Genomic DNA, 24,638 nt, shown 5'->3' with positions numbered 1-24,638 from the left:
CCAACATTTTTGATCACCTGTGTATATTTAGGTGAAAATTGTTATTTTATTATCATTTTTTTAATGGGCATCCAACAGATAACCTCCAGTGAATTTCTGGTCATCCAACAGCAGTTTTGGGCATCAGGATGCCCAGATTACCACTTAATTCGAACACTGTAATACACTGGACAAAGAATGCTCCAAAATGCTGCTTGTTTTTGCAGGATAGTATTAATATTTTATTCACAAATATTTTTTTCACTCCACCTGACTGCCCCTGAAACACACAATAACAAGCCAAGATTAAGTAAACATCAATTGCATTGTTAGCAATTCACCATAGGAGTGTACCTTTGAACTATTTTGTCATGCCCCAATGACTTTTGATTTCACAAATTTAAGTGCATACAAAACAATGATAGCAAAAAAATCCAAGTGCTGTATTACTGTTGTTAAATATGACATGATCTGGTCCACGGCAGGCGGTAAAGGACACGTGACATTCGAGGCTGGCGAAAATACAAGGCTGACAGCCCCATTCAAAATACTTACAGTGGGGTACTTTGTCGTACCCCAGTGGTTTTAGAGTAAGATAATTTTGCTTTGACACCACATAACAAATTTAGAATAATGTTTGTTAAGATTTCATGATTATGTGTTAATCCAATGGCGATATCGCATCCGCCGCCACCTGGTCCATGGAGGCTAAAGGAGGCATTTTTGATAATTGAGTTACTGTAATTATTATACAAACATTAAGCTATCACATACTGAAAACACCAAAGGTCTAGCTTACTTGGTGCTGAAATTTTGTAATGTCTATATTATTATGTATTTTATTGGGTTTTTTTACCCATAAATTTTTTGCCTTTATCTCAATTTCAAATTTGCCACCTTTGGCCTCCATGGACCAGATCATTTCACAAATTATACACATGCTTTCTAGTAATACCCCTTTGACCTTTGCTGAAAAAATGAAGAAAACCCCACCCAACAGCCTTAATCATTTGAGCAGCAAATTGCAGAGAACAAGCAATTGCAGCCAGGAAATGGTAAATGCATTGTTGTTGTAATGTGAAAAAAAATGGCCATTTTCAACCAGTTTGCTCATTTTTAAATTTGTGATTTTGAGTTTTACATTGACCTATACATAAAAGAACATATTCATGCATTTTTATTTTCATGGTAGCTGTGTTATGCACTGAAAACTTCCACTTTTAGAGTGCCGGTATATTATTTGTACCACAGAACAAAATATTCTGGTTATCTATTTCTAGAAACACTACCACTACATTGGGATATGTTACTAATTTAGATCTATTCGCTGTCGTAGTGAATGTTAGTAACCATTGGTTACTGCTCCAAACCTGGGCCCATACACCTTTTCCGAATTTTGATATGCCATAGGCTTTGTGTTGTGATCATTTTGATCAGTGGTTCGAAACAAAGAAAGCGTGATCCAGTTCTGTTTGATTGGCGAATCCCATTTGTGGACACAGATCTACTTTATAGCCATCTTGTGGAACATTGAATAAATTATGAAAAGCTTTGTTAATTAATGAGTTGAGTTACCAACCATTTGGGCTAGTGTGACAATATTACATGTTTTACAAATGGAATGATTCAATGTAAGAGAACCTATAAAAAGAGAAAAACACCACAGTAACTTTTAAATATATTCCTTGAAACAAAAATAATTACATCACATGCCTACTTACAAATAAATGGTCAGAAAATAAAATATCACTGTTTTGTACATTTACATAAGGCCACCATAATTAAATCCGGAGTCTCAAAGCTTAGTAAAATTAGTAAAATCCTCTTTGAAAATCGAGAAATTCATTTTTTTTTTAACAAAAGGGAGAATATAAAACTTAAATTCCAATTTGATTTCAAGTTTTTCAACCAGTTTTGAAGTTTTCAACACAGAGAAGAATTATTTTGTAGCAGTGACTTTATTTGTCTACTATTCCAACATTTGTAACAGACATTAGATACTTTCTGCACAAAATGGTTGTCCCAAAAGCTGTTCTGACACATAAAAATAAAAATCAGTAAAAATAAATATTAAAGAATAATATATTCTGCATTTGATTTTCAATTTCTCACAAGCTGTGATACTCAGGATTTAATTAAAGCCATATTATAACATTTTCATTCAAAATAGATAAGTATTTCTTTGCCATAAAATGTTAGCTTTTATTATCAGATATGTCCCCTTTTAATTTTGAGCCAAACAACCGAGGTAAAGCAAAGAAAATTGGAATTTACTACCAGCGCCGCCGATGTCGCCAATGTGTATCACTCTGTCGGTTGTGTTACGGTACTATCCTTTGATGTGTATATCCGTCCCCGCACGCAATGCACGTACTGTGTTGTCAATATCGTGTAATGCGTCAATAATATTTCCATCGTAATAATAAAACGCCGTTCCGGGCGCTTTTATTCAAAATCTCGGATTTTGACAAAACTACAGCACCTATAGTCTTGATTTTTTCAGGGTATGATAGTTTAATAAAGTACAATATAATCATGTAAAAAACAGAATTTTGAAAAACTATTGAGGGCGTTCTTCTCAGCAAATGTTATAATATGGCTTTAAGGTGGTTTAATACTTGTAATTTAGAATTTATTTATGATGAATAAAATGTCACACATAAAATCCAAATTTGTTTTCAAAGCATGTGCATAATGGAGATTTTTGCTGTCCAATTTTATGTTTGTTTGAGTCCATCCATTATTAGTTTAGTAAAATAAAATTCTGTATGCTTAATTTAAAAGTAGACCCAAAAATCAGGGAAACCTTCAAACAATAAATACATTTGCAATAAACATTAATATGACATTGTACCATCACTTAGTCTACATACAACATAATATCCAGAGTTGTGGCCAACATTGTTGTTTTCATTTCTTATCATGTATGTAGAATATCACTTTAGGATAGTTCAAAACAACTTAAAAGATTACCCATTTTCACTCTTACTTAATGACAGCGTAGTCCCATCTTGATATGATTTTGACTTTCTGAACAATTTGCATATTTGGTAAACAATCTTCTTTAAAATGTAGCATTCTGTCACTCATCATACCCTCCTTCAAAATTCCTGCACTGTTAATACAAAACTATATCTTGTAGCTCAAATATGCCTGTATCATACTAAAGCAGTTGCATCAAGTGTCTTTTTGTGACATCCGTTGATTGGATGATGATCGAATCGCTAACAGTTTACTTCAAAGCAACTTTTTAGTAGTCGCTATCCACAAATGGATGCTGGTTAAAATTTGTTTGGCTTATAATAGGTGCATAAAATATGACTCATAACACCGTGTACTGATATCAAATGGCGTGCACCCAGTTGGGCGCAGCACTTACACTAGTTGTGCGTTGCGTAACGCTGACTGTCGCACGCTTATGTGAATTTGCGCAAGCTTGAGTTGAGACTTCATTGATGTGCGCAAGAAAATAAACCAAATAATTTTCACCTATTAAAAGCCAAACAAATGTTAGCGCTGTACAAATCCTACTAGCTTTTGATCACTCGCTGTGACTACAATATGGGCATTACATCAACTGATGAATTTGCAACCCACAGTTCCACCAAAACGGTAAGAGCATTGATTCACAAAAATTTATATTTTCATCTGTTAATATTTGGAATCTCAGCAGACTTTGGTCCCAATTCACACCTCATCGTAAAGTTGCACTCAGTGGCGTAGCTGGGATTTTTTCCTACAAGCCTGTATGGGGCGGGGGCCCAAATCCACCAAATTTCCCTGCACTTGGGGGGGGGGGGGGCGGGGCCCAAATAGACAATTTTTGCCAGGCTCATTGATAATAATCGTTTGGTATTGCATATCGTATGGATTCCCCATCTCTCTGCCCCTCCTCTCTCTCCTCTCTTTTTCCTCTTTCTCCCTCCTGTTTCCTCTGTTTTCCTTGCACTAAGGGGCGGGGGCCCAAATAGGCAATTTTTTGCCCCGGCAGCTACGTCACTGGTTGCACTCTCACAGAAACATACCAAAATGACTTCACAAATTAAAATAAATCATCATGAGAACATGAGAGATATATATCAAGTTGACACATTAAATGCAATTGAAGCTTACCTTCATGTAAATGCAAATAAGTGAATTAAAAATGCAAGGTATAATGGATAACACATTTATCAACAAATAATTTTCTCCAAACATCAATATAGCGCTTGTTGTCAGTTTAAGAGATATCTAAACAAATATTTTTGAGTTTATAATTTAAAACCAGCAGGTTATGTCGCATATTTTTTATTTTAGATCATTTCCTATTCTATTGAGGGTACAATAGCTTGGGTTATAATAGTTATGGTTTTGCTTAAGCCTACTACATGACATATGACATAGATTTCAAAACAAACCAATTATCACATGTTGATAAATTAAAATCCCACATTCCTTTTCATGGTTGGTTAATGGACCATCTGGCTTAAAGAATCAACCAATCATGATTGAGTTACAAAGTGACCTTTTAGCCCATGTTGTGATTGGTTAAATAGTGAAGTGGTATGTACATTTTTAACCAATCACAGTCTTCCTTACATGGATGCACCTTTGTATTTTTACTCAATAGAGGCCTTGCATGTGACGTATCATCCCGTAAATATGGCGGACTACTCAAATGCATTCAACAAAAGCATGATTGCAATCTACCGTGACAGTTCGTCTCACACACATAACCCTGCACTACGATCAAATAGGTTGATGACAACATTTGATTGAATGGACTGCACTCCGCCATAACTACGGTTGTAGGACACCGGCTCAAATCCTTTGTTTGGAGCCAATCGATAATTTCATGCAGGGCCTCTATGACCAATAGGACAACATGACACATTAGTGCTTGATGGAATTCTTCATGATGAGTTCAGTCAATCACCATATAACAAGATATACCATAACAAGATATTGGAACTGTATCAGAGCATCAAACTGCACACTTTATCGACAGAGTCCATGGATCACAGATGAAATCATGAAGCTCTTTGATTTCTTCAGGCTTATGACATCAAAGCATTGGCACCTCTGAAGTAACTGGTCCAAGCGGCATGCTGTCTCGGAAGTGATGGGAATTAAGATCGAGGTCTATCTATACTATAGCAGCATTATCTAGTACCCATAGCGGTCCTATTTGGAAAACACAAAGAAAGGGAGAGCCAGTGGTAAATGTTAAAGTTGAAGTGACCAAAACAAACAAAAAAACAATTATTGAGCTAACTTCTGCAAATATATACATCCACAAGATCACAAACCAACACACGGTAAAAATACTGACTGCTTACCACGTAGGTTGATACTAAAGCATATCTTCTCAATTGAAAGATGGGCAAAATGCATCTTTCAATGAGGGATGGAATATGTTTCCTTTATACATTTAAGTTGTAAATATTTCATTGATGTATCTCATTTTCTTTTAGGTTGCAAATAATTGCTGGCACATGAGTTGAAAGCTTAATGTTTAACAGGTACAATCTGCCCAACAGACTGCAAGTATGCATGCACTAGAAGTTCACTAGGTACATGGTCTACTATTTTGCCTCTATGAGTGACACACAACCATGGCAGAGACAAAACCTTTCCTATAGTATTTGGCAAGGTCCTTAAGCAGTCTGCTGATTTGGTGCTGTTTCCAGCATCACAGAAGTAGGGTTATGATTGGCTAATTGAATCACATCATCATCACAGCAGGTGATAAAAGTGGTTTTCCAAGTAAAGTGTTGGATGCGGACCGAAAGACCAATAGGCCTATAAAATAAACGCTGTGTCAGACAAAAGTCTTTGAACATGGAGAAAGTTCGAAGTCAGCAAAAACATCTAAATCCAGCGATGCTGAGGTCTTCACTTAGAAAACCACTTTTATCACCTACTATGCGTGCCGACGTAGCAACCTTGTCTTCTATCATCACAGCAGCACCTCCTTTGCCAAACAAGCTGTGTGATCTAGTTCTTTTTACACAATAATCAGGAAAAGTGGTAGGACAGTGCTGAAGAACCTTGCTGAATACTAAAGGGGGTATCAATATGATTGGTACCTTTCAGCTTCCACTGATTATGGACAGAACTACCACATCAAAATACAACATAGGATCTAACTTATTTATAGATTATAAAAGGTCATAAACTATAAATCCTGATTATTTCAAGAGGATCCAATGTTGCATATTGAAGAAGCAGGCTTGTCAATAACCCCCCAAAACTGATGGGTACTAATCATTTTGCTACATTTTGCTAACCTCCGTGACTCGTTACCTGTAATACTTACCTGTATAGATGTATATAATCCATTTGCCATCCGTGATAGTTTCCCAGCAACCTGTGTTACACCATCCTTCATTCCATCTTTAATAGCTCCCATATCTGTGGCACCTGCTGCTGAGCTCTGGGTTTCTCTACCAAAGAGCTGATCACTTGATATACTGCCACTGGCTGAGTATTTCTCTAGATTTGTTCTGGTTTCATACTGATGTATATGACAAAGAGTAAAGAGATCATTGGTCTCCGAACAATGTTGTGTTTACATGTATGCATATGTTAGGTTTTCATTTGTCTGAACTTAACAAGCTTGCTTTGTAATGTATTAGTGCAAAGAAAAACTCGCCTGAAAAGACGCTCTTTTATTATGAGAGAAAGACATGTGATTCAACATCACTAAATGCGTAACAATGCGTAAACTCTCATTTTGATTTATTAGTACAAGTGTGGAACAATGCCAAAAACAGGTCATATTTTATAAATTTAAATGCTCCTAACTTGTATTTGATGTTGTCATACAAACTGGTTTTCCAGCATTCATTACTTTTGATAAGAATGCAGGCCTTGCAGGGTATATATGACTTAGGCTGATAGCGTCATCAAGTCACGTGGAATGCATGCACGCAGAGTTGTTTTAATAGTGAGCTTTAGTGAGACTCAGTTGGGTTAGGGTTAAGTCCTCTAGATTACCAGAGAAGTAAGGATTACAATAATAGGAACAGCTCAACTTTGATACTTCCCTCAATATGTCTCATTTACATGTTAGGTCACATAAACTCCTCAACAAAAGTTTGGAAAGTTTTTTCAAGCATCTGTATCTCAAATTATTTATGACATATTCATATCGTGTAGCATATCAATGGATAGCGACAATACTCCCCTTTACACTGCCATCCCATTTGAAACAATAACATTTTTCACGGCTGAGTACACGCCTTGTGAATAAAGTGGGGTCTCAAAAAGAATTTGCCAAATTCTGCAATCCCATAACTTCACAATCTGGGACCTAATGCAATCCTCCAAGATGACACCGCTCGTCCCACATAGGCACGGTAGTCAACGACTACCTACAGAATATGGGAGTATAGTCAAAATGGCCTGCCATCAGGCCAGACCCGGAGGCCAGACCTCAACCCGATTGAACACTTGTGGGACCAGCTTGATCGTGCTGTGCATGCCAGAGAAGCCCATATGCAACGACATTGAATGACCTGCGGCGAATCCTTGTTGAAGAATGGAATGCCATGCCACAGTAACGTGTAACCAGGTCGGTGAGCAGCATGAGGAGAAGGTGCATGACTATTGTGGCTGCCGTTATTGAGGTTATTGGCTAGCGTTGTTTGAGCACAGAATAATGGTCAATTTGGCAAATTCTGTTTGAGACCCCACTACATTCATAAGGCGTGTACTCAGCCGTGAAAAATGTTGTTGTTTCAAATGGGGTGCCATTGTAAAGGGGAGTATTGTAGCTATCCAGTGATATGCAACACGATATGAATATGTCACAAATAATTGGATGCTTGAAAGAACTTTCCAAACTTTTGTTGAGGAGTTTATTATACAGAAAGAACTTAAAAAGCATGTTATATTTCAGAGTACAAGAAAGGCTGCTCATACACTACATTTGCACCCTTATTTGCCCACACCAACTTTGAACATTAGCTATCAACCAGGCTAATGTATGGAACATGGGATAACAATGCCTTTTTTATTATACAAAAATAGTCACCAACAAGGTAATACCTCAGTTAGATTTTGGACTCCTTTCATGATAAAAGTTCTGTAATTACTATGGAGTGCAACTTCCAGATTTTTTTACTAGCTGACTAGTTAGCACCAATCAGCCATGTATAATTATGTAGCCAGGGCTACGAAATCACCGGTATCGGAGTCGCAGAAAAAAATCAAGACGGGAAAAATAATCTTTAATATCATTTTTTTGAAGCTCTGAAAATATTCTGTGAACACGATCACTCGTGAAATATTTTCTGCGAACTTTCTGCGACGATAACTGATAAATAAAACTAAACGCCAGTGACAGGAATGAATATAGCATAAGTAGGATTTGTTCCCCAGAAAAGCAGGTTTTTCATTGATTTGCCAAGGGAAATAATTTTTTTTGTTGCATATTGTTTTGGAAAAACTTCAACTGTTCACATCTTTGGAACTAAATTAATGTTCAATAACTAGGATTTTGGGTCCTAAAAAAGGGGGATCAAAAAAATTCAGTCCTTAATAGAGGGGGATCAAAAAAATTTGAGGGTTAAATTCCGGAGTAAAATGTACAAGAAGGCAAAATTTTGCACGCTCCGCGCGCACGAATGTTAAGTATTCAATTTTGTAATCTCAAGCTACAAATCAACAAAATGTGCGCACTTTACAATTTGGGTGTAACACTATGACTCCAATGAGTAATAACTCCAAACAGTCATTTTAGCTAATGACATAGGGGTAGATCCGGGGTGGGAGGGGGCATAAATCCCCCCAATATATTGTTAGGGGATGGTCCATACAATCATCCCCACAAAATTGACGCCTGTATATGGGTTTCTAACCAAAATTAACCCTATATTTGGTCATTTTAAAATAAAAAGTGCCAATTTTTAAAGCGCTTCACGCAAATTAATTCTAAGATCTGCGCTGGGGCTTTGCCCTGGACCCCACCTGTTTAATAATTGTGTTCATACTCAAGGCTCCGGCTCCACACTCAGAAAATATTTCAAACAACAGTTCACGTTCCCAGAAAGGAAATTATTTTTCGCTGCCCTGTATATAGCTCACAGTCAGTTTTGAGAAGAGTAGGGTGTCAACCACTGACTGTTTCTATCCTGTCCCATTGTTCAAATGGGCCCCAATGGAAATAAGCTCCATGAAGCAGTTAGAGGCTTTCTTGGGTGTCAAATTTGAACAAATCAAATCAAATTTATATGACCTGAAAACAATTTGTACTGCAAATTCAGGTGCATTTGATGTAAATATTTCCTTTATTTATGCTTTTGGAGGGCATAACAGATAGCCAACTAATACCAGATCATATAAGGTCTATTCATGCTTAACTGTATCTGAGTTGCATTACAAATATATCGGTCATTGTCTGCCACAACTCAACACAACGCACTGCAAATCTGATGTTAAAAAGAATATAACTTTATTGTGATACTGCTATGCAGTATTTTGGGAAGAGACTGTAATACGGATAATGCAACTCACCGCTACGCAGATGCAGTGTAGCATGATTGGACCTTAAGTCTGTTAATCGTCCAGACTACAACTACAGTCCACTTAGTCAAGCAAACCCTAGTTATCCAGCTCCCATTTTCAGAGCCTGAAGTTTCCTAAAATTATATGCTCCAATTTTAACCCAAAAATAACCATCTACTTACATCCATTTCGTCTTTTTTGCCAAAATATTGATCTGATGATATTGATTTGGCATTGGCAAATCTCTTCATTGCATCATTTGAGCCGCTGCTGCTGCTGGAAGAATAGTCTTTCTTGGACCGTGCCCTGTAAAGTAATTCATTAAATCAAAACCATACTCTTAGAAACAATCCGGTGTAGTTGATGAAATTCCATGTGAGGACTGTTCAATATCCTATGTTGGCCAAGCTGGAAGGCCCCTTGGTGCTTGAACTAAGGTGGGTCGGAGAGAAGCACTCAAATATTGATATAAATAAAGCTGACACACAAGAGGAATGTATGGGTTCTATAAAGGAGACCCCAAGGCTTGATATAAGGGATGTTATTTCCACCCCATGTGCATGATTTTTTTCTGCGGATGGTGAAAACATATCGTCAGCCGCATTCTTCATTTAACTTGTCGAATACATCAAAAGAGATGTATTCCACAAGTTAATAAAAAATGTGGCTGGAAATTTTTATTATGCGTTTATTACTCAGAAAATCAAAATTGCAAATGAGAAACATGTAAAAATGACTTAGGCAATTAGCGTAGCAGGCTGACGATACAAAACTTTTGCTTTGATACACTATTGGCCTTAATTCAATAATTGAAAGACCTATGGAAATATAAATGTGCTTATATTGGCTTCCTTGACGTATTTCCTATAAAGTAACACTGTTGTTGTTCTAGTATCAGGGGCGGATTTAGAAGGGTGCACCTGGCACTCCCCCCCCCCCCATCTAATTTGTGCAGAGCGGCACCTGACTTTGGCTTAACGGCGGCAGCGGCTCGGCGTTCTTTTTACTGGTATTTATTATAATCATACTTGTTTTTATTTCATTCACGGTAGAACCTGCCATCCATGCATGCCACTTGGGCCGGTGTTGCTGACATTAGGCTATTCCTGTTAAAATCCAAACACCCCATGTAGAAGACATGGCCTTACATCTTCCACACAGGGAGTGTGAACTTCAAATGGGTTACCTCAATGGGTGACTCCATTTGAAATCTACACTCCGTGTGTGGGATATGAAGGTCATGTCTTCCATAGGGGGTGTATGGATTTCAACTGGAATAGCCCAAATTTGGTATTGTTACAAGGGACAAATATTCTTTAGAATTCTAATGTCACATGTCATCTGACAAAATATCTGGGGAGGAGCACTCAAGCTCAATTTGTTTGTCATCCTTGGGCAAAATTTCACAGGAAAGGGTAGGGTTTTCACTTAAGGGATCTGGAATAAGCGTTTTGAGCGTTTCGACAGTATTTTTTGTGGGACATGAGAGCACATCAGACATATCGAATTGCATTCTGAATACGAAGAATGTCTTTCTGATATCAAATAATTTTTATTTTTTGAAATTCACGATATAATACAAATTTTATGACAAATTATTAAAATTTTTTTTTCACATTTTTGATATATAACAGTCCTCGACGTAAATTTTTTTTATATCTAATGATATATTCTTAAAGTGTATGTAGCTGGGAGGAAAAGCCGATGATCAATTGAAAATTTTGAACTTTCATGTTGAAGATATGGATTTTTTTCCCAAAAAGACCACATTTTTTTTGGTGTTTTGGGAAAAAAAAATCCATATCTTCAATACTGAAAGTCAAAATTTTCAATTGATCGTCGGCTTTTCATCCCACCTACACATACACTTTAAGTACATATTATCAGAATTATAAAGTTTACTTCGAATACTGTTAAATATCAAAAATATCAATTTTTAATCATTTGCCACAAAATGTGTATTACATTGCAAATTTCAAAAAATCAAAATTATTTCATATCAGAAGGATATTCTTCGTATTCAGAATGCAATTCGATATGTCTGATGTGCTCTAATGTCCCACAATAAATACTGTCCAAAGGTTCATACCCCACCCCTTAACATCACAGACTGCATAATTAGGGTACTGATTTGGAACTCGGGACTCTAGCTTTGAAAGAAAAATTCAAATGCGCAAAATAAGCCGTCAAAAACGAAATGCGTGTGCGCCACAGGAAACGAACTTGTTTTTTTATTTGGCCTAATTTGTTTTTTATCTGCTGTACTTGTTTCATTTTGTTTATAAAAATTCACCCCTAATTCACAGTATACAGATAAAAAAAAGGGCTATTCCAGTTGAAATCCAGACACCCCCTATCGAAGATATGACCTTAATCTCCCACACAGTGGGTATAGATCTCAAATGGAATCGCCCATTTGGATAACCCCATTTGAAATTTGCACTCCCGGTGTAGAAGACAAGGTCATGTCATCCATAGGGGGCGTATGGATTTCAACTAAAATTGCCAAAAGCTATTCATCTGTATGCAAATCTGTAACATTCTCAATTATAAATTTTAGACCAAGTATTTCTATGTCCTACTGTCATATTCATCTAACAATCTCGATGAATGTATCATTAGTCGATTGATCATGGGCAGACCAGATCAGTGACTGATGCTATGCATGGGCCTGGTCGTATGCAGACATGGCGGTGCCATTACCATTAATAAGATATCATCATGGACATCCAAGGGTACATAGTTCGCCATCTAACTTGAAGCAAGTAGACATTTTTACTTTTCTTGGGGGACACAGGGGTTGATAGTTCCAATTGGAGAAGATTGGTAAAAAAAATTAGTAACAATTGTTGAAAGAAAGCACCTACTGGAATATCCAACTCCGATTCTCCATTAATATTGTAGCCATGAAAACAAAGCATAATTTCATGTGGGGAAAAGTAGTAAGAACATCATCTACTAACCTGGCAGTATCATAATCGAGGGTCATCATCAGAATTATGGCAAAGGGTCATCCAACTTTGGTCCAGATGACTAACAGAAGATTGCTGCCCGTAAGGCAAATTTTGCTACTCAGTGTCTGATCGACATATCATTTTTTTCAAATTGTATTTTTAGTGTGTGCATATTTCTGAGTTCTACTCCTTTGGCAATGAGGTGTCTATGATATAAATTGTGTTCTACAAGTGATGAGCTTGTTTCCAAACCATGTTAAGTCCACAAACATATGTGTCTGATTTACCTGTGTGATATTGCAATGCATTGTGATGCTATAGGTACAGTAGTTTCAGTTGGATGCACCATTACAAAGCAAACAGTGGATGGATGCACAGAGGCCTTTGTTTCCCAAATGAGAACAATAGTCTGCATATTGTTTAGCAGCACTGTTGTGGTAAATAATGGCTTGTTGATGGTACAACTCATTGTTGCTAATGTCAAACTTGGTCAAAGTAATTGTAATTGTATAACATAAGTAAATGAGAAACACTGGGTTGTGGACTTAGCATGGTTTGGAAACAAGTTCTTCAATTGTGTGTTTGATAGTATTGTTACTACTGCACCAGGCTTATCAGCTGAACAGCCTGTCATTGTACACCATGTGGGTACAAAACACCAGTTTATGTTTCCTTCCATTCCAAATTAAGGCTTGTTACAGGTTTCAGTGTTATTCTGAATACAATAATTCTTTCCATTTCATTCCCAACTAACTATATAGCTCTAAACTGCCACAGCCCATCTGGAGATTTCCCTATCTTATTAAGGTGTCTTGGAGCCTTCAGGCCAAATTTGGTAATTTTGCTATTAATACAGTTTATTTTGGCCAGGTAATACATTAATTTTACAGGAAATTAGTCAAGGAAGCCACTGGACACATATATATTTCCATATGTATAGCAGTTATCGCCAAAACAAAAGTTTTTGCTATTTCCCCTCTCTCAAGAAAAATCATGCAAATGGGGGGGGGGGGATAAAACCCATTTAAAATATTACAATTAGCCATGTGATATCAGATATTGAGCCGATACCTTTCCCTGTGATTATTTTTCTTAATATTTGAGCACAAGCACCGCTAGCGCAGGCCGCAGGCATCACTTCGACTTGCCTTAGTATTTAAATTATTGCATCATGTTTCTAAGGTGGCACATGACTACCACATTTACTCATCAAACGCCCTGGGGTTATTGCATTTTCCAAGGGGGAGCATTTATTGGAGGCAAATTTAAGCATAACCATCCACAGGCAAAACATAATTTACTTACAGGTCCGACATTTTAAAAATGCTGGCTGAAGTAAATAGCATTATTTTGTTTATTGTGAATCATCGGTGGGTATGGAAAATTAATCACCCCAAAATTGCATGCAAGTGTATTTTCATGTAAAAATAGTTCTGATCCACTCAGCCTTAAATGCTCGGATAGCGATGTTTTCACATATTTTTGTCAAATTGTGGGATCCAAGAGCACAACAGACATATCGAAATGAATTTTGAAAATGAGGAATGTCCTTCTGATACCAAATAATTTTGATTTTTTGAAATTTGTGATATAATACACATTTTATAGCAAATGATATATTTTTGAAATTTAACAGTCCTCTATATCTAATGATATGTACTTAAAGTGTATGTAGCTAGGATGAAAAGCCGTACAACATATACAATTTTGACCTTTCGTATTGAAGATATAGATTTTTTTTCAAAAACACCAAACAAAATTCTTTTTGGGAAAAAATGTAGATCTTCAATATGAAAGGTCAAAATTTTCAATTGATGGTCAGCCTTTCATCCCAACTACACACACTTTAAATAAATATCATTAGATTTATAAAGTTTACTTTGAGGACTGTTAAATATCAAAAATATCAAATTTTAATAATTTGCCATAAAATTTGCATTGTATCACAAATTTCAAAACATCTTAAATTATTTTATATCAACAGGACATTCCTCGTATTCAGGAAAGTGGGCACCTCTATATGTTCCATCTCGTGCCCTGCGGGGCAACCCAAATATCCGAAATACCCCGGCCCGATTTGGACCAACAGCGGATCAGATTTTAGAAAATTCAAAATTTAAGGGTCGGGACAGATCGGGATTATATCAGCGGGTTGGGACGGATCCGTGTGAGTTCTGGCTGAGTTGAAACGGATCGGGGTTCTTTCTTCCGGTCTGGGTCAGGATCAGCAAAAAATAATAAACATATAGCCTCCTATTATATTATTATATAAACAATACAAAAGTACCGATGCATCTGTGGTACAATGTATGAGAACTGAAGAGTACATTGATAGCACACTGTACAAGTGTACATGATAATGCAAGTCTGGTTGCCATTCTTAGTTTGCAATTAAAATTGATCGGATTGGATCTGGAAAGGCTAGAACAGATCGGGATGAGACTAGCAGAAGTTTCTGATCGGCTGGTCTGCAAAAAAGAAAATGGGTCCAAATCGGGCGGGATCGTTCAAGACGGGACGGAATGGGTCGGGTCGCTATCATTCGGGGAATGCCAGGATCGGGGTGGAAAAAATCCTGCCACGCAGGACACAAGTTCCATCAAACTGAACTCGTCAATGTATATTGCCAATTTAATCACAGTGAATTTATCATATTTACCACCCCCATACCAAATCCCATTTACGTAATAAATACGCACCTGGAGTCATCCAAAGGTGCAATAGAGTCATAGGAACTTTGCTTTGGCGCTGATGAGGTGCTCTTACTGCTTGATTTGCTGGCACCAAAACTGGAGAAGAATTCATCCTCATCTGGTTCTTCTTCATCTTTGAATCTATGAGAAGACACAGGAATAGAGAATTGATTGCAACATCTCAATTGGTACCACTAAGATGAGGTGCTGGTATTTTTGAAAGTTTATTATAACTGTTACAGAGATGTAAGTTAAAGGAGCACTTGTACTATTCTGTTGGTCAGACATCCAGGCTTTTTTATCATCTATCATAATTACTCCCTGGATCTAGAGTGAAACTTTGCATTGGCATGTGTACAAAAACAGTTTTTGTTCATTCTTTTTGGTGTGACACAATTAATTTTCTTGGGAGGAAATTAGAGAATATCAACTGAACAATGTTGTACAAGTTGGAAGTTTTCCATGAAAAGATTAGGCTGCAATTTCAAATTCTGAAGGTGAATTATGAATGAAAATACTGGAATAACTTACGAATTTTGCAAATTTTCATCCAATCTCATTGGACTTCATCTGGCAACTGCAAAGATGCCCTGTATTGATTGTAATCGGAGACTGGTCATGTATCAGCCGGCAAGGAGCAATACAGGAGCATCTTTGCTTGCCAGATGAAGTCCAATGAGATTGGATGAAAATTTGCAAAATTTATAAGTTATTCCAGTATTTTTTATTCATAATTCACCTTCTGTTTCTATGACTGGGTGATTCATTATATACATCAACATTTATTTCAAATTCTGTTAACTTCCCCCATGTGTCAGGTTGAGGAAAAGCCACAGAATAGCTTAATTTATATTACAATGCTCCGACTGACAAAATACGGTACATCACACCTGTCGAACACTTTTGAGAATTACCATACAAGCAATTCCTTGATAACTTTCATCTCTGCCTCAGATTTTGGAATAAGACTCTTTTTGCTTTTAAAGAAATTGTATGACTTTGATGTGGATTTGGGGCCTGCTACTTTATTGGGCTATTCCATTTAAAATCCACACTACCCCTGTGGAAGATTTTGGAAATATCTTCCACAGGGGAGTATGAATTTTAAATCGAATGAGCACATTTGGCAGCTCCATTTGAATTTCATACACCCTGTGTGAAAGATTCAAACTGAATCTTCCACTGAAGGAGGGTGAGTTTAAATGGAGCTGCTAATGTGTTCATTCCATTTGAAATACATACTCCCCCTGTGGAATATATTTCCAAAATCTTCCACAGGTGGAGTGTGGATTTTAAATGGAATGGCCCATTCTTGGGGTTTGAACTTGGCACATCACATTTCAGCAAAATATTTTTGAAGTTGGCCAGCAAGAAAGAAACTTTGAAATATAAACAGAAAATAATAATAATAAAATAATAAAACAGTATTTATATAATAAAACAGTATTTATATAATAAAACAGTATTTATATAGCGCATTGTATGAAAAAATAAAACAGTATTTATATAGCGCATTGTAAGAAAAAATAAAACAGTATTTATATAGCGCATTGTATGAAAAAATAAAACAGTATTTATATAGCGCATTGTATGAAATATGTATATTTTGCTGAAATGGATCATCACATTTTATGGGAAAAAGTAGTAAGATAGAGATTCACCGATGGGTAAGATTATGATCAATTTCATAATGATTCATGATCAAAATCATGTTTCCAGATCACCATGATTCATGATAAAGATAAGCAAGATCGAAATTCATGATCAAGAACATGATTCATGATAACGATCATGATCTGTGATCACAATGGTATATGTCACCAAAACCCAAGACATGCAAAGAAATTATGTGTGCCACAGATTGGCAATGTCACCAAGAACATTGGAGATGACCTTTTTAAGCCTAATATAAGGCAACTTTTGAGTAAAATGTTAGTGCTTTGGGACCGACAGGCTGTGAGATGAAATCAACATAATTAGTCACTCACAAACAAGGCTTACTTGAACAGGTTTAATTGTCTGAAAATGAAAACTGATAACTTATGGGTCATTTAATTATGAATTTTTTTGACGCACATTTTAGAAACAGCATCAATGAAACTAATAATTTGAAAGAATGTTAACTTTGTAAAAGTTGACCTGCTTTAAAGCATTTGGCAACTTTTGCAAGGCTTATGTAATGTAATAGGAACCATTTTCAAAAATTAAACTTTAATTTTCGGATGATTGGACAGGTAAATCATTAAAGACATATAATTTGTTTTTCATGCCCACATGAAAGCATGAACACCATTCAATTTAACACAAGTATTAACCAACTTGTATAGTTCTGAAGTATTAGTTCATGAGATATTGGCCAGGTTTAGCTGTAGTGTATGTGGAGTACAGCGTAGTGGTAGCAAAATTCAGCCCATGTGAGCAAGTGAGTCCAAAGTCCACTCAATCTACAGTGACCTCATTATGACAACCACTCTGCACTTAGCTAAACCTTGTTAATATCTCATGAAAATATACTTGGTAGCTTTTCAAGATGGTTACTATTTAGGTAAATTTGAACGGCATTCATTCAGTTCATTGTACATATTCAATTAAGCCTTGTGCGGAACACTTAAAGACAAAGACAGACGGATAGAGTTACAAGTGACTAGTAAGTATCTGTGTACAGGTATGGTGTAGGCTTTAATACTACGTTATCATGCATCATTATTAACACAAATCAGTTTACATTATAATTAATGAATTTGTGACATCTCATCTATTATGTCTCAATTACATCATAGAGGGCTGACAGTACTTGACAGCATTAACTATGTAATCTGGTTTGGTAATGTCAGCCCCAATGGATAGATTATTGAGGCATATTTGAAAGGATGCTGAAGTTTGATAATCTTAACAATTGACCTTTACGGTAAATCCCATAAGCCTCTGCGAGTACACCTGAGATGTCGTCATTTGATGTCACAACGATGTGCAAATCGTTTAGCAAACATCGTTTCTGCACATTTCAAAGCCGTGAAGTGCGCAGCAACACTGTGCGCATCGGCATGGCAACATCTGAGGTGTACTCGCAAAACTTATGGGATTTACCGAAAAAAATCAACTGACCAAATCTTAAAATCCTAAAAACTTTCACGTTTTAACCCCTATCAATACGCACAAAATGTCACACATCTTCACAATGCAATACTGCGAAATTTAATATACCGTATCCAATGAAAATGTGCAGAACGATCATACGTCATCAGGGGTCCAATATCAAAAGCTTTCCGGATTTACCGAAAAACTGAATTGACCCAAAACCAAAGAAAAACACACTACATCCAAGTCAAAGTGTACATGATCACTGTGCACGTTCAACTTTTCAAACATGAGCAGTGACTATGTGATGATGTAGTTTGTTTTTCTTCAAGAATTTCAGGAATTAACCATAATGATCCCTTAAAATTACTAATTATTATCAGTTTCTCAAATTTCATTCACTACAGGATGACATTATTTTGCATTATAGATGGCATGTAGAGTGAATGTTGGCCTTGAGGAGAGGCACTTCGAGGCAAATTTAATCCATTGAATGCAAGAAAGTCATAAGTGCTTTATTACTACTATGCATTTAGGACCTCCTTGCATTCAATTATTAATTTGAGATCTGATAAATTTGTTCGATTCAAAAGCATTATGTACAATACGTGGCTATTTTTACATAAACAATAACTACATAATAAATACTAATATGACAAACTACATTTACAGAAAATTTATCTTATTTATAGAGAGAATATAGAGAGTTTGAATCAAAGTAACTCAACTCTACAATTCATATCAGAAAATAGTTATCATAGATATCACCAACTATACTTGGTTGTTTTCATACAGTCGGCAACAGGGTTTCCAAATTTTTAATAAACCCCTTCCTCGGTCTTTCGTGGATGCACAGGCACTTACATAAACATAAGCCAAAGCAAATACTAAATATTCTGAGCATTCTACAAAGTTTATCAATTTAACCAAATTAATATTAATTTGTCAAAGGAAATGTTTAAAATTACCCTGTGGTTATTTGGATTGTTCAGACATCAAGGATTTTGTAGATCTTCATGAGTAAATTGCTTCAAACTCCTTATATTGAACCCATCTTTAAATGTCAAACAAGATAAATGTTTAAAATTTAATTTATATTTTAAGTCGATAAAAACATCTACCAGTGATAAAACTTTACTGCATATTAATAAGACTAAAATGTTATCTATTTGACACGCATCATAAAATTGTTTATGTTTATACAATTAAGATAAATGTTTGAAGTTTAATTTATATTTTAAGTCGATAAAAACATCTACCAGTGATAAAACTTTACTGCTTATTAATAAGACTAAAATGTTATCTATTTTACACGCATCATAAAATTGTTAAAGTTTATACAACAGATAATACTGCCCTATTGCGATTAAAAGTGCTAATTATATTGTACCACATCATCACCCTTCATTTAAGACTATTTTTTTAATATCATTTGGTATAACATTCTTGAAAGATTCAATGGTACTCCACACTTAATACTTTGTTTTGTTATGTCAGTAAAAAAGATTATTTTTATGTTTTAATTAATGCAGGTATGGAAGATTGCAATAGAAAAATTTAATAAATTGCACATTTCTGTAACTGCAGTGCTAATATACTTGGTCCACAAACATTTGTTGCATAAATATAAAATTAACAAGAATATGTGACAAACTTTTTACAATGATGCATACTCTCATTCAAGTGGGAAGAGCAGTCTTGTCTGACAAAGCCATATCAGGCATTCTTAAACACTTGAGAATGTTTCTGCAATCTTATTTGAAACTCGCTATTTGAACCAATCGGAGGCGCATAGCAACAACGGGACTGATCGATTTTAAGCCCTAGGTAATTCCTTGTAAAATGTAGGATTCAGTTTGATTAAAATGTGGTATACTTATGATTATTATAATTATTTGAATTGAAGTGTTTAAGAATGAGAATAAAGGTATTGTTTTTAGCCGCTGTCGTACATCTATCGTCTCATTTAACACGCGGCATCATTATTTTTGTCGTAAAACAACGAGGCGAAAAAATAATGATGTCGCCCGTGTTATATGAGACGATAGATGCACTCCAGAGGCTAAAACTAATACCTTTATTCTCTAAATTGAAGATACTAGTTCTAAAAGGGGCTTAAGTTACATTGGTTGCATTTTGGCAAAGAAGGATGTTATGTTCATGTAGATTCAATGCATCGTTTTTGCCCACAAATGAAATAGCCCATTTTTGATGGATGTTACAATCTACAATCCTTCTAATCTTTATGGGATTTATAATTACAATTTATACAAATAGCTGCAAAATAAACATTGGAAATGTCTCAAATTAATCTATTGAAAGAACAAATAGGTATAGTCCATTTTGCTTCCTTGCAACAGTAGCACCTGTGAATGATACACACAGGTAGCATGCGGTGCAAAGTGACTACTCCTTACAGATATAACGCCTTTCATCGTATGTGTACCACAAACAGACGCTACTGTCACAACAAAGCCATATGGACTACAGTTTAGAATAAATATATTGCTGAACAATATTACAAAATACTTGTGCGTATTACAAAGTTTCCCAGGAAGCAGTTTTACCATTTCCCAATTTTTGCCTGGGTGCTATAGTGCATCTTGTCTGAAGTTGAAAGTAATGCTAAGTTGGATTTTGCAGTGGCATGCACGCATATTCCAATCAGCGTATTTACACAGTTGCAATTCCAGCGTACAGACAAATTGCCCTTCTACATGTGTGTATACCCACCCCAACCCCCCAGGATTAGGTTAGCATGCACAATTCAAATCGGCCACTGCGATATCCAACATGGTGTTACTCTCAATTTGAGATGAGACACACTATAATAGCTCTGCTATCTTTAATATTATGATACAAACTATACCAATGTAGTGGCACCTGAATTAGTAGTACAATTTAATTCTGGCTTATACCATACTTAGTTTATAACACTGTACTGTTTCTTTTCATCTTCAGCAAGGCACAGTATGCCAAATTTGGTATGTTTGTTAGTTCTTAACACACTGTTGGAAAGTAGGTAAAAATTGCAAGTACTTTTTAATCATTGCTATAAAAATTGTATTAATAATAAATAATAGTCAGTATATGATATCAGAGGTAACACAGATTGCAAACACCTTACTTTATATAATAATTTGCAGCATAAAAATCCTTGAGGAAGCTCCTTTATGACATACCCAATACAGTGGCTATTCATTTGAAAATCACACTCGTGAGGAAGATTTTGGCATTCCACTGATAATTCCACTTTTTTTGTTTCATCCCAATTTTCATCCAAACTCAGTGGTAAGATTATGGAAAATTTAGAAATTAAGAGCAAATATGTCTCAAATTGAGGTTTGCCTGACATTTGAATAAAAATACCTGTCCTAATTTGACCTTTTAAAACATTTACCAGACCTCTACCGCCCATTGGTCTTGTTTTGCAAAGCTGGTCTACTAAAAAGGTCAACAGCTTTTGTAAATACATGCAATTTTAATGCAGCATCTGTCAAAGGCATTAATTTTGCCCGTCCCAGGAGCAAACTTCCCGTCTAAAATGACGGCCAGACGGGTGGCTAGCTAAGACACTGGGTAGCATCACAGCTCAGCCAAGACAAGCCATCAGGGTTAGACTTTCTTTGTGCACATTGTGGCAATTAAATATTGATTCTTGCTAAGGCATTATATAGGAATCATTCAATTCTTGCCAATTATAATACTTGAACCATATTCAACCTAACTATGTGCAAAACAATATTGTGATTAGGAAATACAGAAATAATATCCTTAAAAAACTATCATCATAGCTATTTTTTACTTTCCTGTGATTCAACAGGATTGCAATTTTTCATACTAAAAGTACACCGAAACAGTGCACTTAAACAGGTTCAAGTAAGAAAGAAAAGTTCATGGGGAGGGGCTTAAAAGGGGGGAGCACTAAGTAGGTTCAATACGTGCTGTAGCTTTTGAAAATTGTCAAGAATTAAACTTTCCTGCCAATCTTTGTGATAATCTTTTTAAGAAGCAATTATTATTAAGATGCTATCACTGACATTCTAACCCTGAGCCAAGTTGTAATGAAATGATGAAAGCTCAGAAGATAAAACATTGCACATACAATATGCCATAGTAGCACCTGACCATACTTAGCACTTAACAGAACAATTGTTTATTTCAAACAGATCTCCAAATCTGTTGTCATTAATACATCCATCGATCCAAGTGCATCCTATGCTCAGTCCATGCAAAATTCCACTCATCTCACCAATTGCTTTTATCCGCCAGGATTAGCTTCATGCTGTAGAGAATGTTGCAGCTTTTCAAGCACATGATTACGTCCCTCACCTGGTAACATCTCCACATCAATAGTCTTAAAAATTTCCTGATATGTACATATTAATTTATTACTTTTAAAATGTCATACTTACCCAGCAAATACAAAAAACGTATACAAAAAAAATATTGGGTTATATAACGTTTTAATAACATTCAGAAAACATTTTTGAAAACTTGATGCAGAGCATTCTAAGAATGTAATTCAACAAAATGTTTTGCAAAAAAAAATTGCAAAAAACATTTTTCAATAACATTTTGATAACATTTAAAAAATGTAGTTGAAGTGGTTTTTTTCACATAAAACTGTTTAAAAAATGTTTTCATGACCTTTCTATTTAAATGTTATTAGAACTTCTTAACCAAAACCAATATGCATTCATAACATTGTACATAAACTAGGCTCAAAAAGAAAAGTGTGTAATTTGGGTTCATTTTTATGGACAGGATTTTAAGATTAAATTTACAAGTTTCTTTTTGAGCCCAGTTTACATTTTTGTGTTTGCTGGGTATTAGTATTAATTGCAATGAATTACACATATACTGTTAGCTAGAAGGATTACATTTTGATCAAATCTTACGTACTGTACCAATTGACTACATTAAAATGTACATTACTTGCATGTTTAACAGTTGGGCCCCATTTCTACAGTATACTTGGCTATTTTTGTCCAAGTCTTATATATAGTGGCACAACATCCAAAACAGTTTAAATTGACATTCAAAATGACTCAAAAAGTTACGGTTATTTGAATTTCAGTACAACTAATTTTGGATATTGTTCACTATGCCTACAAATTTCTTCCTTGATCACAACAGCAGACAAGCTGGGAAAAAGCTGGACAGTTGTTGATCAAGAAAGCCTTAAAAAGGGTGGCAACCATCAACATCACCCTACTTCAACAAAAAGGAGCTATGTATGATAGGATAGGGCAGCTATCACCATTGTGATGATACCAACCTGCTACTGCTGCTGGAGGAGCCACGAGAGTTGCCTAGATCAAACTCATCAAAGAAATCACCACGGTTGGAAGAGCGAGATGAGCGTGATTGTTCCTTGATTGGTGACACTTGTTCTATTACCTTCATGTCGGTGGTGGCTGAATGTGATATAGCGCTGTATGCAATGAAAAGTACAGAATAATGATTACTTTAGCTTTTTATGGTGCTGACACAGCTGTCGCCACCATCATGTTTCTGCTCCCAGCTTTTCCTTGTTTGTTGTCTGTTATCATTTATATAAGCTTTGTTTATCTGTACCTGACTGTTAAACATCATCTCAACAATGATCTCTGTGAGTATGTTGATGAAACAAATGCAGCAAAACTAATTCCAAATGATCATCTACAGAACTACCTTTTGGGGTGCAAAATTTGGCAGCCATGCACCTGTTTAAGCTTACCTCCAGATTTAAGCTTATTGACTGTCAACCAGTTAATAAGTGACATTATTTCTATATCCAACAACATCAGTATTGATGACAATTTGTGCAATCACATCACATATGTCCCTTTACATGTCAGTTTTTTCTTTTTATATGTCGCTCCACGTCTAACAGAGAGAAAAGTGTTAACTTACGTTCTTCCGCCAAATCCCATGCCAAGTCTTTCCATCTGCTGAGCTTTCTTAGGATCTGCTGCTTTCATCTTCTCTTCTTGTTTCTTTAGTTCTAATGACATGTCTTGGTAAGCCAGCCTCATTGATGCCCTACAGACATTTATGGTATGTATAAATGGTCCATGATTATATGAAAACATCATAAAGGCATTTGGTTGGGGTATTAAAACATAAGTCACTGGCTTCAGTCCCCTCCTCAAAATAAAGACATTGGAAAATGTATGTTGGTGATGTTCACTAAAAGCTGATTTTTATCACTTCAGCAAAGTTCATAACAAAGGTTTTTTCTCTCAATTCCATCTACAAGTGAACATGCCTGTCAAAGACTCTCTTACTCTCTTTCTTCAAAAAACTCTCATTTACAGGCATATGTTCTCGTATATAGATGGAATTCTTCGGTATTTCTATAGTAAACATCCATGCAACAGTTTACCCATTACATCTAGCCCGGGTCAAGGCAAACTGCGTAAAGCAGCACACAAATAGTTCTGACACAGTAAAATCAGCA

At 35.8% G+C, this 24,638-nt stretch overlaps 1 protein-coding gene across 2 annotated transcripts in view; it reads right to left on the bottom strand.

Annotated features, from left to right (window-relative positions):
- Positions 1-3,869: 3,869 nt before the first annotated feature.
- Positions 3,870-24,638, bottom strand: part of LOC140137749 (ADP-ribosylation factor GTPase-activating protein 2-like) — a 48,672-nt gene continuing 27,903 nt past the window's right edge. The window contains exons 8-13 of one of the 2 annotated variants that reach the window (XM_072159515.1): positions 24,092-24,220; positions 23,475-23,630; positions 15,122-15,256; positions 9,651-9,774; positions 6,278-6,475; positions 3,870-5,142 (exon numbers count right to left, since the gene is read on the bottom strand). In XM_072159515.1, the coding sequence (XP_072015616.1) occupies positions 5,125-5,142; positions 6,278-6,475; positions 9,651-9,774; positions 15,122-15,256; positions 23,475-23,630; positions 24,092-24,220 (760 nt within the window). In that variant the 3' untranslated portion in view covers positions 3,870-5,124. The remainder of the gene's footprint in view (positions 5,143-6,277; positions 6,476-9,650; positions 9,775-15,121; positions 15,257-23,474; positions 23,631-24,091; positions 24,221-24,638) is intronic. The other variant, XM_072159516.1, reaches the window with a different exon arrangement.

This window comes from Amphiura filiformis, chromosome 17 (assembly GCF_039555335.1).
Source record: "Amphiura filiformis chromosome 17, Afil_fr2py, whole genome shotgun sequence".
NCBI lineage: Eukaryota > Metazoa > Echinodermata > Ophiuroidea > Amphilepidida > Amphiuridae > Amphiura > Amphiura filiformis.
Note: the sequence above shows the minus strand (reverse complement) of the source record. Positions and strands in the feature narration are given on the sequence as shown.